General features: G+C 40.2%; 1 protein-coding gene across 1 annotated transcript in view; it reads left to right on the top strand.

The window, feature by feature from the left end:
• The window catches only part of fbxl17 (F-box and leucine-rich repeat protein 17), a 271,598-nt gene that overhangs the window by 81,996 nt on the left and 171,998 nt on the right, over window positions 1-17,604 (top strand). Inside the window, exon 7 of the mRNA XM_042487705.1 lies at window positions 5,925-6,032. Within this exon, the coding sequence (XP_042343639.1) occupies window positions 5,925-6,032 (108 nt within the window). The remainder of the gene's footprint in view (window positions 1-5,924; window positions 6,033-17,604) is intronic.

The following is a 17,604-nucleotide window of genomic DNA, read 5'->3' as shown; positions in this document are numbered from 1 at the left end:
TGACCTATTTACACCACACTACACACTTATGAAACACAGCCTTGAATGGGACAACTGTGTTGCCTCGATGGGGTTGTGAGAGGACCCCGGACAAAAAAAAAACAAAAAAAAAACCAAAAAACGGGGTTCTCCTCCAAAGCAGTTAAACCTGGCTCAACTTCTACCGCAACGCATCATCAGCATCATCTTGCAAGACGCTATGGTGGCCAATCAAATGCATGAAAGCACACACCACCTGGAATGTTACTTTGTATTGTGAATACTTGCTGTTAACTTTCCAGATTTGTAAATCTCTGTGCTGTGTTTTTGCCTTTTGATGCAGCACTGAGAAGGCTCTACAGTGTGTTGAATGTGCTGAATGGCACATTGCAAAAGTAAGAAAAACGTTTAAAATCTACAAAACTTATTTTAGATGTGTTTTGTAGTCTGCACTTGGGTTTCTCATGGCTGCATCTTTTCCTTGGTCCAGAGGACAGTATTCTCCATGTTGTCGAACATTTGGTAAACCCTTGAAGCTTAGCAGCTAAATGATGCTGCCTGCTCTTATTTGAGTGACAAACGGCTGCTGGCAACCAGTTAAACGTAACTTAGGCTGAGTGGATTCTGAATGGAGTACTTTTCTCAACTCCCTCTCAGGTTCTTGGCCGGTCAGTCTCCCATCAGCCACAGCTGGATGGGAGGTCTAACAAGGATCGACTAGCTCCAGTTGGCAATGAAAGAAAAAAAGTTTAAAAGTTCTGCTGTGTTTTTACTTTTTTGGAGCCAGAAAGTGTATTTATGTCATTGGGACTTGTGTGTGTGTGTGTGTGTGTGTGTGTGTGTGGGATGAATGATTTTTTGTGGGGGTGTGTATGTATGTGATTGTGTATTAGAGTTTCAAACATAGACAAATGACAGTGTGCCTGCCCTCCACACACTCCTTGCCATCTCTCTCAGTGATGAAACTGGCTTCACCTAAATGTGTGTGTGAGAATGTAAAATACGCACAAAGGAAGGAATTAAAGAAAGAACACAGTTAATGATGTGAGGGAGGGGGAATTCTTGCTGGGTTGTTTTTGTTGTTGAGAATCGGCCAGTTTTAAACGAGGGAGGGATGTCAAACTTTAGTAGGTGGGAGGGAGAAAACTTGGAGCAAAGGATGAAAGGGATGAACGGCAATCTGTTCTCTGTCTACATGTCTTCTGCCCGTGTGTTTGATGGAGTCAAACGAGTCGTATGATAGACGATATTGACAAGCTTAAATGCCCTTATTGGATGAGAAGTGGCCCCTGGGTGCTGCCCCAGCGTTTTGTACACACAGACCGCCAGACAAAAACCACACACTCACATACAGCATTACCCATTTTTGCTACCACAGCACTCTCAACAATTACCTTCCAGCTTTTTAAGACGCACACACACACACACACACACACACACACACACACAAAGGCTATCTTTATGACTGCAGCATTTCCACCATTTCAGCCCACTTTTTTTTCCTGCCTTCCTTACCTCCTTCACCCAGAGACCATTAAACCAGATCCCTTCTAAAAGGCTTTAAGGCCTCTCTTGGCTAGCCACTTCTTCTCCAAAGCCCTGCCATGGCTCTTTTCATGTTTTTAAATCAAAGTCCATGAAAGGTTGAGGGATAGGAGGAGGGGAGCAGAGAGAAATTTGGGACGGGTTTTTGTGTTTGTGGGTTGGAGACAAATCTTAGTTACAAACCCATATGGTCTTAGTCACTCACACACACTCACAGGGACACACACACTCTCACACACAAACTTAATCTGATACGGTACATGCCCTTCTGGCCTGTTCTGCTCTGGTGGAATTTTATTTTTTTCTCCTCTGCCTCCCCTCTCACCTGCTGAGAGTTAGTGTAGATGTGTAACCTGCTCTCTTTCTTTATGGCCTTTCTGCTTACACACACACACACACACACACACACACACACACACACACACACACACACACACACACACACACACACACATACACAAGCACACAGGTGTATGTACACACACAACTGCACCCACACACTCTTGCAACAAAAACACCAGTATGAAAGATGGTCTTGAGGTGGCCTCTGCTGTGATTCGTTTGCTTCTCTCGCAGACGGTTCTGATTTAAGGACGGGGGTGTGCAGCTTTTTGATTCTGCCGGTAGTCAACCTGAAAATGTTTTCATTGATGGTTTTTTGGCAGAAGCCACGTTGAAGGGGAGGGAGTTACGGCCAGCACACTTCACCTGCCAGCTGCTCAGCTCAGACTGGTCCTTCTGGAGGACTTTTTTTTTTTCTCCAAGTTTCATATTCAAAAAGACAACTCCACTGCACTCTCCTCCCTATCTCCACCTGGCCCAGCAGATCAGCTTCCATATGCATCAGTGTCTCAGAGTGCGAGCGCTGACTCACCTTCAGTTAATCTTTTCTGACTGCAGGGAGTTGCGCGGTGGGTCCAAACCTGAGGCGTAGAATGTTAAGGTGCATCCAGTTATTGATTGCTCTGGAAAAGTGTTCTGTTGAAAGCTAGCAAGTACAGTGAGCTGCTACAACTTGTACATGCAGCCGTGTCCAGGATGAACAGTTCTCTTTTGGGTGATAAGTTTTATTACTTTTTGTAAAAGGTTTAAAGGAGGATGAATGATATTGTTCACATATACTACTCACTAACTTGCTTTTTCCTCTAACAGTTGGGATCATTGGTGTTAAAATATGATCCAGAAGTGAATATATTAACAAGATTATGAGTCCACACCCACACTAGCAGCTCTTTGAGTGTATACTTATGTACTTCATGGTTTGAGCTAAATAACTAATGTGAGCATGCTAAAAAAATCACAGAGGCAATGCTAGCATGCTATTGTTAAGCCGATGTACCGTTCACCATTTTCGTTTAGCTGAGGCTGATGGGAAGGTCATTTTCCAATGGTTTTTAAGATATTTCAGGCTTGACCAAAAAGAAAGACTGACCAACATAAAGCTGGACATGGCTAAAAAATGATACAAAGCATCAAGGCTCCTCTTTTTTTCTTTCAATTCAAGTTTCCTTTTCATCCAGAGGCAGAATAATAGCACTAATCTTAAATATTTAAGACAAATTTCACACAGTAGATGGTCGAACACCTCGTTCACTGCTGCTCAAAACGTATTTCATCTGCCTCACCTTTGACTAGAAATGCCGTCACATTTCTTCATGAATCATTTTGCACTTAACAGGCTCCTTTCGGATAAGATGAGAAACATATCTTTGAGCTTTACCAGTCATAGGTGGTGTTGTACTCCGATAAGCCATACTATATGTGACTCAGTGAAAGATAAATGGACACCTTGTTCTTTCTTTTTGTGACTTTTCTCTCCCCTCGCTGTCTTTTTGGGTTTTCCATCTTTCCCTGCCTCGACTCAGTAACCTTTAAGGTAGACTGGAAGGAGGGCAAAGAGACAGAAAGAGACAGAAAGAGAGAGAGAGAGAGAGCGGCTAGATTAGAGTGAGGTTTATGGATAAGTATAGTGATCAGTAAAGAGCAAGGCTTACAAGTAGTGTAATCAGTGTTACTAGGAAGGATGTCAAATGGATCTATGAGCACACCAGGCTTTGGCTGAACAGACGTGAGCAGGGAGAATGGCTCTGTGTCCTTGGCTGTCTGGTCACAGTGTGACATTCAGCAGCAGTGCGTCTCTGGTCCTTGCATCAAAACCACACAAATATTTCAACCCAAATATGTAGCTCAAAAAAGACTAGGCCAAACCATAATGTAACATCATTACCTGTAATTGAAAACTACATAGAATCTCATATCAGTTGTAGGGCTGTGCAATATAAATAAATATATCTTCATTTTACGCTAAAATGTTTATTTTACGTACATAATCTGATAGCGTTTAGCGTCCGTCCGTGTGGCCCAGGGATGTGTCTGCACAGTGCACAGCACCAAAACAAACAAACATGGAGGAGCTGGAGTGCGATACAGAATGTTGGGATTCAGCTGGGTTCTTCAAAGTAAAAGCCCCATGAGTCCTGCTTTAATCTATTTATTTATAGCAATACTTATAACAAAACTCAAAATCCTGTGTTCAAAATCCTGCCAGTTTGTAACGCATGATTTACAGGTACAAACCTAAAAGTTAAGATCATGAGATAAAAACTGTAGGCAAACCATTTGAAAAAAAATATAATAATGTTGGCACGAAACTGGAATTTTTGTAACTAAAAAAATGTTGATATTTGATTCCATTTTTGATACCACAGAAAATAATTGACATTCAGAACATGAAAATGTATTTATTTTTTATCAAAAGATAAATATAACAATGCTTTAACATGACAATGGTGACTTTTCTTATCTTGGTTATTGATAGAGAACTGCAGAGTGAATGTAGCAAACAGTAACAATAACAGAGAACCAAAAAGAACAGCTGGTACCGTTGTATCGATACAGCAGAAAATGAGTACTGACTGGTTGAGCAGTCATTACAATTTACAGATCTGTCTTACTGTGATCGCCTCCTATCTGTAACTGTACAACATTTCTGTTGTTGTACAGCAAAACACTACAACTCCAGTCGAACTGGCTAATTCATTATCTTGTCGACACAGTAAAGGCAGTTACTTAGGAGGAGCAGCGGTCGATACAGTTTAAAAACCCTCCTGCATTATCACTAATAATTTTCCCACTGTTCAAAATAATTGTTTTGTGTCGGACACAGAAGAATAAATAAGGAAATGGCAAAGCTTGCCCCTGCTGCTCCTTTGAATCGATTTTTATTAATAGGAGAAGTTGTTGATGGCATTTCTAGAAGTTGATGTCAAGGCTTCCAACCTAACTAACACATATGTAACTGCATATTCCAGATACTGAGTTTCTTAAGCTTTAAAAAACTGATATTTTAAATATGTGCTGCAAGTTTGTCTTTGAAAACAACTAATTATGCCAAAATAGTTTCAAATTAATTAAATTTTACCTCACCAGGCTCTAGTGCTCTAGAGTATTTAGGTAATTCTCCAAAACTTTCTCTCAGTAGTTTGTATTAAACATTAAAGTTTAGGCATACTATTAATTTACTTTTCAAAACTTGTCAGACCTACAGTAGATATCACTTGAAGCGCAGACTATTTTTCAAATATATTGATGAAGAAAAGCTGTGTTTGTAAGCATCCATCATTAGTTAATGTGCTTTTTTAGATTTATTTATTTATTTTTTTTACACATTTGCCGTATGCTGTTGCTTGGCTTGGTCTTTGGCAATTTCCTTAAAGAAATGTTACAGATTTAGACAGGGATGCCTGGGAAAAGCGACTTTTGTTTTCTAATATTCTTTGATGTTTGTTTTTCTTTGTTTTCCCAGTAAATCACAGAGTCAATTCTCTCTGTTCTGTCTCTCTTCGCAACTTATTTCGTCTTTGTGATTGATGAAGAGTTTGAGGAAGCACTGAGGAGGCCTACAGAGAGGACAGAACAATCTCCCACATATAGTATTGTTGCGGTGTTGAGTGTGACGAGGGAGGCGAAGTAGCTATCAATACCCGTATTGATGACTACAGTGGAAGCGGGTGGAAATGTTCTGCTTCCCTATTGATCTCTGATCCATTATGAGCTGTTAGTAGACGGCTGGGTGAAGGATGGGGAACGGTCCATCCATCATAGGTTGATGCCCACGCTGCCTGGCAGACATGCTCTTGTAGCTGTTTTGTCCGTTATCCTCCGCCTGCTCCTCTCCTTCTGGGATCCTTCTTTTTCTCACTCCTTTTCTCAACCACAAAACACGGCAATTACTGGCAAGTTAAGCTTTCCTCACTGCAAACTGTCTAATAAGAGGTAAAAAAATAGTCTTTTAACCATGAACCTCTCAAAAAACAATAATTGCAAGTATTTCAAACTTGAAGATAGAGAGGTTTCTGTCCTGTGATGCTAAATCAGACTGTCTCTCCTGTGCTCTGCAGGTCACTGATCGGTCTGTGCGAGCCGTTGCAGAGCATTGTCCTGAGCTGCAGTTTGTTGGCTTCATGGGATGCCCAGTGACCTCTCAGGGAGTCATTCATCTTACTGCGGTAAGTGTCACACACATTTTTTACTAGCATCACCATAATTGTGACCAATTTTCAGGACTCAAACCATATGTTTTACTTACGGCAAAAGTTAAAGTACTGTAGTTTATCCAGCAGAGTTATGTGGTTAAAGGGATAATTTGCTGATTTTCAACCAGCTTTGTGTCATAACAATGTGGGTAGTATGTGTAAATGAACTGTGGTAAACTTCCCTCTGTCTTACCACTGCCCAGATCTCCATGCTCATCTCGCTCTAGGGCTGTTTCTCAAACTACAGATTGTACTTTCCAATTTCTGTATACTTGCCACCACTGACACAAAGTGTATAGCAGCGGATCGAGAGAAAGACCTGCCTCTCCCTCTCTCTTTCTCAAAGTCAGAACAAACTTCTAATCAAATGATAATACTAGTGCTGTATTGCCTATTTCTCATCCAAAACATCGATCATGCTTGTTAAAAACGGGGACGTGACTCCATATTAGATGATGTGGAACTCCATAATATGCATAAAAACATCCTGTCATATAAGTTTTGTCCATTGGTATGACCAAGGGAGCGTTGCTCATTTCTTGCCTTAAATGTTTTCAGAAACATATTTTTACTTACTTTTAAACTATAATTTGAGATTGTTTGTTACCAGCCGGCTGCTGTACTGTTTCCTGTTTTTAAAACAGACAAGTGCGTATTATGTCAGTCAACAGCAGGAGCGTTTATTGGTCCAGTGCCTGGCAGAATTCTGGTCTTAAGGGTTTTCTACCTCTTCAGCAAAAGTTAATGCCACTGCACTTTTCCTGTATTTTCTCTTGTCATGTAGCACCAATTTCAGAAGTATTTGCATCTTTCTGCTGCAGAGACAGCCCAATTCTATGAAAAGACCACCTTTCCAGCAGTGAAATACTTCTTTAATCAGTCAACAGTTTCACTGTTTTGAGGTAATTACTTGTATCAGTAAACGTCAACACAGAAACAGTTTTAGCGTGACTAAGTTTTTTTTGTCTAATCCTGTTACCGTGGGCCAGCTCTCCATGTTGCTCCAGGCCATGCGCTGTCTCCAGGGGGGAAAATTAACTTTTGGAGAGTACACTCAGGGCCTGGCTGTGTGTTTTATCTCAGACTTAGTTTTGAAGTTATTTCATGTTAACTTTTAAATCTCATGAAAGCCTAATGAGATGAATCCTAATAATACGCTGCTGTTCTGACTACACCCCGCTGTTTGGATATTACCATGCTAATGAGCAGGGCGCTGTGGTTTTAAGATGTTCCATGCCATATAAACATGGACACACATGCACTCACACAGTGATTGCTTGAATTGAATCCACCAGGAAATACTGCAACTTGCTTTTCTTCTCATTTATTTCCTCTTTCCAATAACATCCATCTAGAGAGCACCTATGTGTGAGCGTGTGTGGTATGTTCCCACGTGTGCCTGTGTAATACAATTCGATTTGTGTTTGATGTACTTGGGTGTACACGCAAGTGTGAACGTACCCTTGTGGGCTGCGTGCGTCCATTCCTACTCAAATGCAATTACAGTTGTGTTAATAGGACTGAGACACTCGATGCCGTGCTGCATTATTAGATTAAACAGCAGATTAATTTGCGCTCATGGTTTTGGCCCCCTATCATCTCTGCAGCCTCCACTGACCTTGGCCAGTGTGTTGTAGACAGACAGTAATGAAGCCAGCCAGTCATAACAGCATTAGCATACCTGGAGGTGGACGCATACACATCCGCCCACACGCACAGTCTAGCACACCTCATTATTATTTATTACAGTATTAACCAAGGTGAAGTTTTAGGAGTTCGAATGAGAAAGTTTATAATCCTGATAATATTTATATTTTTTTAAAAGCTGCAGTTTTGTCTTGAAAGAGAAAAAAACTTTATTGTATGTATTTTTATGTATTTTTTTATTCACGTTTTTATCAATTATATGCAGATACCAGATGCACATGGAGCCACATTTTCCATCTTGGCCAACTTGCCACAACAACAAGAACAAAAAAACCACCCACGCAACACAGCTGAAATGACATTGCTACATACATTTACATACCAATAATGATTTTCTTTTACACCAGAGGGGCGTCTAGTCAGTAGTTGTCTATTGTGTCTCTGACTGATTGTCATAACCAGCAATTCACTGATATTGTTGTGTAAAGTTTGGGTCAGTTTCTCCAAAGCTAATACACTAAAGGATTGTTCAGCTTTTGAAGTCGCTAAACTTGCACAAATAAGACAAAAAGAAATGCGTATTTCCAAAAGCACTCGTAGAAGGTGAAATGCACCCTAAACTGCGCTGTCAAAGCAAATAGCGCCTTGGTGCCCCTGTGCAATTTGCACGTTTTAAATTAGGTAATATGCATACATTAAGTACAAAATTGGCCCCTTTGCAATCACAATCCAATTTACAAAGATCAGCACTAATAGCCACACACAGTTACAGTATTAGCATCTCCAGAGAGTTAGTGGTAACAGAAGTGCACTGACAGACTGGGAAATTAAATCCCAAATACAGTTTCTCTCTGTCACATTTAAATTCCTTGCATGAAGTTTTCAGGAATGTCTCTGCACCTTGTTGGAGAGGACCTGCAGCTCACTGCCTTAAATTTTCTGTTTTCTTTTTCTCTCTGCTGTTGTTCAGACTACTGTCTTCTTGGGACAAAGACAACATTTCTACTTTGCCACGTAGACAACTGTAGTCAGACACACAAAAGGGCAAATAGCACTCAGCTGCAAAACTTAATGTGAGTGTCTGTGCTGTAATATCATCAGTGCAATATCTTTTGTGAATCACCTTCAGATGGGGCAGATAGCTGTTGCAAGTGATGCACAATTCATGGCCCTGTCAGCAGCCTGGTCCATTCTTTGTGAATTCGCCTCTCAGTGTCCATTTTAATAGGTTTTCCTGGTCAAACTAATGCAATCCAATACTACTAGTCTGCCATAGAGTCTACTTTTCTAGCTTGTCAAATATCGACATTAACATTGGCTTCCAAAATCCTGTATCAGTCAAGTTAAACCTCATTATACTGATCTTTCACTGAAACAGCGTTTTTAGAAATTCAAAATTTAACGCTGCTGTACAAATAGATATGCATGAAGATTATGTTTTGATGCTCACATCAGTAACAAAAGTTCACAGAAGGGGTGATAACTGAAAAATCAGATCCAATCGGCCGCTTAAGAAGTGCTCTTTGAAGATAGTTGAAGTTTCTAGCAAAGGTGTTGATCATAATTTATGACTTATGATGAAGCAGTAATATTTCAAGGATAATTATCCTGTCTGTAGATTTAGAGTCATATCATGTCTCTTTGTTTCTGTCATTTCCACCATCATCTCTGTGAGTCACTCTCTGCCTCTCTACTTCCCCTCTCCGTCCCTCTATAATCTCTGACAGTAATTATCTCGTTTAGCAGTTGATTCCTCCTCTCTTTCATTCCCACTTGGTCCCATCCAGTGTCGATTGAAAATCATATTCTCGCGTTTAGAATCGTTGCATTTCTGATGACTCCGTGGACCTGCATGCGATTCCAGGACTGCGGCGCTCCTCTCTTGTTCGATTATCACACACTCCCTCCCACTTCTTTTCTTCCTTGATTGCTCTTTCTCTCTCCCTCTCTCTCTGATAATCTTCCCAACCTCCTCACTTGCTATTCAGCCATCACCAGGAAAAAAAGGGAAGAAAATCCATTACTTTTATTAACTTCTCTCATATGACACTCTCATTTCAGATTGATATTTTTTTTATGCCGACTTCTCACAAATTAGGGTGTGAGGAAATCAATTCAAATCGTATTTTCTTAATCAAGTGAGCTGATGGTTGAAATAGGCCACCCATGGCGCCGAGTTCGATGCAGATGGTCTGTAGAGTAACTGTAAAGCTGTGGCTCCTTTATGCTCGCTCTTTGGTGCTTCAGTCCTACGGGAGCTCTGCGGTTTCTCTGTGATATGCAACACAACTCAATATTTGTAGCCAGGCATCGTTTGATAAATCATCATCTTATTAGAGACCAAAAGGCTAAATCAAGATTTCTGCTGCCAGGCTGAGAGAATAGAGCCAGTTAATCGAAAGCAAGCTCTCTAACACTTTCCTTAGTGGTTGGAAATCAAACATTACACACGGCTTCAAATGTCAAAACAAAAACTGAGATGATTTTAAGAGCAAACACGTGTCTGATGTGGTCTTTTGTGATGCTGTGCCAGAGATACACTGTAAATTTTCATTTATGCGTGGTGTTGAGATTGCAGCTCAAAGCTAGCTCTAAGCCCCTGACATTAATAATAGTGTTATTGATGAGGCTTGTCACATCCCACGGCTGTGTAATGGATACACAACATGTCGGGGTGGAGGCTTTGTGGGTGTCCCAGAGCATTCAGTGATTTGGCGTTCTCCCTCAGCAGCTAATTTGAGAACTTTTGGTGTTTTCTTGTGGACCTGTGTGAGATCAATCACTCTCCTAATTCACTTTCAGAGGGTTCAAGCCTGTGACAAGGCACAGAGGTGAAAGCGCGATAGATGTGTGGAAGCATTGGCTGTTATTAGAAGGGTGGAAGGCTTCACGCTGCCAGCTTGAGTGTAACCCCAGCTTTTCAGATCTGTGTGTATGTTTGTGTCTTTGAGGAAATAGATCTGTGTGTATTTCAAATGTAGATAACACTGTATTTTCTGTGCTCTACCTTTGCTTCTCGGGCAGGCTTGGTCAACACAAAAAAAATAAAAAGTGCACAAAACACCACTATCTCTTTGAACTGTGTTGTTACCTGTTTACGTCTCTTTCTCTGTCCAGTCTCGTTCTGCTTTTGGTCATTGTCGCTCAATATTTATCTTTTTTTTTCTCTCCTTCACTCTTGTGGCTTGTGTGTTTTTGTCTGTCTTTCTTTTCTTCTCCTTCTTTTACACACACTCTCCCACCGTCTCTCCATCTTCCTGTCAAGCGGTGCTCTTTCTCTTCTGGTAGTGATTAAGTCCAAGGTCGGCTCTATCAGAGAGCCAGTGTTTGAGAGCGGCTCTGAGTGCCAGAGAGCCTTCATACCCTGAGTCTTAGATGTCCCACTGATGGCTTCCCCTTTCCTTGTCATGCCTACCCACAATGCCCCTCCTCATACATCAGCCTATCACTACCCTGAAGACACTGTGGGCCTCAAAATGCCTTTTTAGTGTGTGTGAAAGTTCCCACCCTCGGGAGAGAGAGCGAGACGAGGCCAAAGACATAACAAATGGAGAGACTGTTGAAGAATGTGTCAGAGATGAAAAGAGGTACATTTGGAGACTATAATAGCTGTGTGTTGTCTCTCTGATGTGAAGAACTTGGATATTTCTGGTCTTAATTTTGGGTCTTGTAGATTAATTCAGCCGTGCTGCTCCAGTGCTTTTGTTGTTCTTTTGCGAAAAAAATTTAGGACCTTTGATAAATGCTCTCTAAATTTGACAGAATTGGACCGTGGGCGATACCTCATTCTTTCTGTGTGTTTATGAGCAAATAAAACAGTCTGGTTTCTGACAGGGAAGCTGTTTAATTTCATAACCAGAATCATATGTTCTATCCTTCCTGGTGGCTTAGTGGAGCAACGTGTACTTAGACAGGCTGTTCTCATGCACTTTTATACAGGATTTGTACGCGTAGGCATAAAAAGTAATACACGAGAATTCATATATAACCCACAAAATAATGAGCCAGTAATAAGTATATATACACAGGATTAAAGAGCAGAAGTCTGCTTAAGGAGGCAAATTGAGGTGCCGAAAAGTTCAAACAAACCCACAACTTTCCCCCCCGGAAAATAGTGTTATTTTAAGGCACCATGTTTCTTTTCCTAAATTTAACTTACATAACTTTACATTAAGTGCATAATGTGACAACGCCATTTGTGTGGCTTTAACTTGTTAGATATCATATGGACCGTTGTATGTGTGTATCCTAAGATATCGTATAAACCGTATAGAGTGCCCCAGGGAGGATGTTTTCCTGTAGGCCAATGCGAAAGCTAACTTTGCCCTGGTTCCTTCATCAAAAAGCCTATGAGATTTTTTTGATTGGATTTTGGATTACTTTAAAAAATAAGCTCTGTGGCAAAGGAATGTTGGTGATATATACACATTTTAATCAGCAACATAATCTTCACAAATGAACGTCACGTTTACAATTTTTGAAGCCTAAATGCAATCGCCAGAAGTAAAAAGCTCACATTAGGCTATTAGGCTAAGAAAAATATGGAAAATTATATTCAGAATTCTCTTATTATATATTCAAAATTGTGTTACAGTAACTTTTTACTAATTTCTTGTTAATTTTTGGCCAGGTTAGGTAGTTAGTTGCTCATCGCACTCTCGTCCATGTTTTTGAAAGAAATCAAGCCAATTTGCAGAGGCTTTAAAGGGTTAATACAGTTAGCTCTGTCAGCAGTGTTGCCTCTATATAATACTGTTTATACAGTCGAGAGCCATGCCCAGACAGCTCACATGCTCTGAATTTTGACAGAACCCCTTTGAAATAAAAAGTGGGGAAAAAAGACAGAAAAATGATATTTTTTATATTTTCCAAATTGTCATGACAACAGGTTCAGAAAGAGGTTGGTGAAACACAAAAGGTTAAGACACAGGACTTCACCCGCTGTCACCTTCACACCCTCCACTCCACCGCTCCCTCCCCATGTAGGATGAGTGGTGTCTGGCTTTGCTGTAGTCTGCTGGCCCCTTATCTCCTCCCTCTGACTGGAGCACAGAAAATACATAATCACAGTGCCCTGTGTCAAACTGATAACCCCCAACACAAACCAGGGAAGTAAGTGTGTGTGTGTGTTCATGTGTGTACCCTTTCCTATGTACAAATGTGTGTGCGTGACTGTGTACTCGTACATGTGTATTGTGTCTCAGGGGTGGTGGAGAGGATAAAGGGCAAAACGGAGGAGCAGAGGGGATTTGGAGAAAGAAAGGTAATGGGGTTGTGGGGGTCGCAGAATGAGTCGAAATTGTAATAATAATTTCCTTCGCTGCTGTATGGAGGAGATTGGGGGATTTATGAATATAATGAGCAGAGAAAAGCCTAAGGATGATGTGTGTCTCTTGCAAGAGTAATTGAAGAATAATTCATTTGGCTCAAAGACTTTTAACCCAGAGACAGACAGAGATAGAGAGGTTTTTGACCTCTGGAGGGGGGGGATATCATGTCTCATTATTGGTCCAACTAGTGTCACTGTACTGTGACTGTCATCCAGCGCTGTCACATTGGCTCGTGCACAGTATGCGAGTGTGTATGTGCGTGCCTATGTGGTCATTTGGCTTAGAGCGCCGAAGAGAAACCAACGCTCTCTATCTCCTCGAGCCTTTCCTCGCCACTGAGTTTGTTATCAACACCAACACATGCAGGATTAGCGACTGTAAGGGAGAAAGAGAGAGAGGAAAAAGCGGGTAGGAGAGGGAAAATAAGTGATAGACAGTAGATGGGCACAAGACAGATAAAGAGAGAAGTTAACCACGCATGCACGCACACACCTACACACACAAGGATCAGCTCACTGGTCCATGACTGATGCAGACAATGTATTTGTGATACCAGACCCATGGCCTTTCCAGCTTTTGCCTCAGTCCTTTTTCAAATATTCATGTCACTCTGTCTGCCCAGGCCTCTATGTATTTATACGTGTGTATGTTTTTTGAGTGTGCGTCTGGAGGCGGGGGGTAGTGTGTGATTTAGGCTTGCCGCAGAGGGATTGTCTCGACACAGCTTACTCCTGTCTGACTGAACTGTCTGGGACGCTCCGATACGGGGGAAAAAAGCGTGTATGCATGAGTGCGCTCTTGTATTCACCTAGTGACACTGCTGCCATTCGTCTCACCTTTCGCCCCCCCGCCTCATCCCGTCTCACACAGTCTCCAACACATGCGGACAGCCGAGCAAAATGTGTCAGGGCCACAATGCCACCTCGACAACACCGTGTGACTTTGACTTCTTGCTCAGGACTTTGAATATTACTTCAAAGTGACTGTCCAAACTTCCACCTGCATTGTTTAGAGGATTTAAACTTGTTTCTAAAAGGAATGCAGCGATTTATCAGCCGCACATTGGGGTCGGCCATTATTCGTCCTGTTGACGAGGTTTGTTTTGTTCGCCGTCGGCCTATTTTTATATAAGAATATATTCACATGGCAGAGGCCATTTTTTCCCCATTGTGTCACATCAGTTTTGCGTATGCCACAGAGCGGAGGGCTTGAAACTAATGGCAAACTGTCTCGGGGACAATAAAACACATGATTGGGACATATAGAGCGCTTCCCTTGAACGCCTTTGGGCTGAAAGGATGCAGTAAACTCACCATTGACGCTACAGGGGACACACCCTATTGTTTCCCTGACAATGCTACATTGTAAACAACAAATCTGCGTTGACATCAGCAGAAGTAGAGCTAGTTTTAACTCTGAACTCACATAATCATAGTACTTGCTCACAAAATAGGTTTTTCATAAATAGCCCATTAATCAGATCTAAACTAGGAAAAATGTCACTCTCTAAACCTTTTAACATCTGTATCAACATCAGTTTTCTTGTGCTGCATTCAGGTGCGTTGTACAAGTATTTAAACCCCAAAACCTAAGAAATGTCCTGAAGAAATGAGTAAAAGGGGACATGGAAACCAAATTAGATGGAGAGCATTACACAAGGAAATAAGCCAAGTTGCTCAGGTTTCAAAGGGTTAAAGTGCACCCAATGCATGAACGAGACCTAAAACTCCCTAGAACAATATTCCACCTGTACACCAGTTTAAATGCTTATTTCACTGAGTGTAGATGCTTTTTACCATACATCTACACCATATTTATTATCGTGTTTATTTACTTTTAGCTGTTATATATTGTTATTATTCTTTGTTGTGAGACTCTATTTCTGTTTTTACTGATTTACACATTGGTTATCTCTAAATTAACTTATTTTAGGTTTTTTTTTTTTTTTTTTTTTAGGTATTATGTCTTTGTTCATGGTCAGCATCATTGAAAATTAGGATCTCCCTCAACTGATTTCCAGAGTCTTGAATAAAGGTTTGAATTGAACAGTTAAAGTTAGATCTAGGCTGCCAGTGGCTGGACCTAACTGCTGATGGAGGTTGCGTTGAGTTACATTGTGATGAGTTTGAGCTCTGTTCAGTGAAAAAAAGTAATAGGCAAATGTAAATTGAGTATTCTCATGATGTGTTCGCCATAATCTTGTAAAATGTGGTTTTTGGTGAGAAACTTCAATAAATACAGTTGTTTGAAGGACAGATTTTCTGATGTGTTCACATCCATATAAAATACATTTTAGAGAGGGAATTATGGTGCATTTTTGTAGTAAAAAGGCTGTTGAGGCAGGTTTTACTTTGTGTATTTTAAAGGTTGTTTCATAAATCTTTATGATTGCATCCCTAGTTTCTACTCATTTTGGCTGATCTGAGAATGGAGAGTTTCCACCATTATAGCTGTTAGTTTTACTGAAAAGTAACTTTCTTTTTTTTTGGTTGCAGTTTCATAGACAGTGATTTGCATGCATGTGTTTTTTGTATGGATTTCCCACAGTAGGACGCACTTTTCAGTGAGCAAACTCACATACTAAATCTCCAAGTGGTTATAAATTAACTACGGCAATGAAATAGCAGTTCATATTTTCCAAATCCAACATGTTCGCTATTTATGACTAAAACAATGCCCGCTCTGTCCGTGCTTTTTAAATGTCATCTAGCTGCTTGTCAGCCGGGACGCTGAGGTTGATGGACAGCAACAGCCATGAACTCACGCTGCTTTGTACCAGTGTTCAAACCATGACATCATATCCTCTGCATGGGGTCCACCAGGCCTCAACTTCCTGCTGGCATCATGATGCTTGACGTTGTGCAAATAAATTAAGTAATAGCACAGGTAGTTATAGCTCTGTAGTCTGGCAGAGCATACACAGGTACACACACTCACCCACTGTGTGCCAGACTGTGACATACACTAATGTAATAAAGCGTCAAATCAGCCTTCACAAATATTGAACTCCAGCCTATGCTTGGCTGAAGGATAACATACCTTTGAAACAGCCAGTTATTTTTCTTTCGTTTAAAGTGGCGTTTTGTGTTTGACCTCTGACTCGGACTCTCATTTTCCCTGTTTGAAAGAGGCTTGTAATTGAAGCAGGTGCGAGCCGCGCTGCTTAGAGCTTGCCGATCTCCTCTGGTCATGTGGACTGAATTAAACAACCTGTTTAATACCAAAATGCGGTGCTACACCCACTTCTGAGACGTCGAGTGATGTTTGCTCATCCACCTCTTGTCATATCTGAAGTGATTGCTTTTCTCTTATCTTTGCATAAGGTGTGATGTGTTCTATTTGATTTGATTTTGGAGTTGGTCTATCTGCGTCCTATTCTGTGAGTCTGTCATTTTCTGCTTGATGTTTAGGTTTTTCAGGTAGAAATTAATAATTGAATTAAGAAATAAAAGGTTAATTTTTAGACCTCATCAAAATACATTTTAGGATAGGTTAATTGAATTACCAATGGTTAAGAAGCTTAAAAATTAATAACTTTCTAATGATTTTTCTTTTTTTTCATTATTTATTTCACTACCTAAAATAGCACAATACTTATATTACTAGAATTAATAATGATATTTTGTTAAGCTTGTTGTGCATGTTTTAGTGCTTGATGGACGAAGTCTTTAGATTATTTAGTAAAGGTAGCAATAAAACACAATGGTAATACTTCATTATTAATCAAAAAGTGGTAACAAAAATTTTGCTTTAGTAGAAGTACAGGAGTATTTGCAACAAAATGTGTTTAAAATAAAAGTAGAGAGCAAGTGATAGTATTAAAATATTATTATTATTATTATTATTTTTATTAACCAGGTTTTTCCTGCATAGATGAATGTTTGGCGCCAAAAAGGTTTTATGCAGCGTAAAGGGAAAATTACCATCACAAAATGATAAATATTAAGAATAAAAATGGCAAATTCTCTCCAAATTCGTTCAATAAAATTGTTTTCAAACATTTGTCGAAAAAAGCAGAATATGAGCTATGACGTCTTTGACTCCAGCGGTCAACTTCCCTCTCATCCTCAGCTGCTATATTTCACACATGTGGCTTAGCAGTGTTGTTTTGACTAAGCTAAACTGTGAAGCTAGTGCCTAAACCATTTTATTTAGAAATATAAAACATAAAATAATATCTTGTTGTGTGCTACATGTTTGAAAAAGCAGCTCTGAAAAAGTACTGTACAAATTTACTTTATGAATATAGGCTACTCAAGTATTGAAGGCATTTTTGTTCATCATATGGTCAAAAATAACAAGGAAATGCATTTATTGCCTCTACTGTACACGGACCGACCATGCTGGTGTATTTGGTCACCACCCAAAGGCCCATTCTGAACCAGGAAAAACTCTGATATCTCTGATCGTATGTTTTGCACGTGAAATCTCAATTTGACAAGTAGTTATAACTGTGAAGTCAATGTAGTGAAGAAAAAAAGTTAAAAATTTTTGTACAGGACAGTAGGGGCTTAACTCTTAAGTAAATTAGCTTGATTTCTTTGAAAAACATGTGAGGAGGGAAAAGA

This window comes from Plectropomus leopardus, chromosome 6, assembly GCF_008729295.1.
Source record: "Plectropomus leopardus isolate mb chromosome 6, YSFRI_Pleo_2.0, whole genome shotgun sequence".
Lineage (NCBI taxonomy): Eukaryota > Metazoa > Chordata > Actinopteri > Perciformes > Serranidae > Plectropomus > Plectropomus leopardus.
The sequence above is the reverse complement of the archived record's forward strand: the minus strand, read 5'-3'. Positions and strand labels throughout refer to the sequence as shown.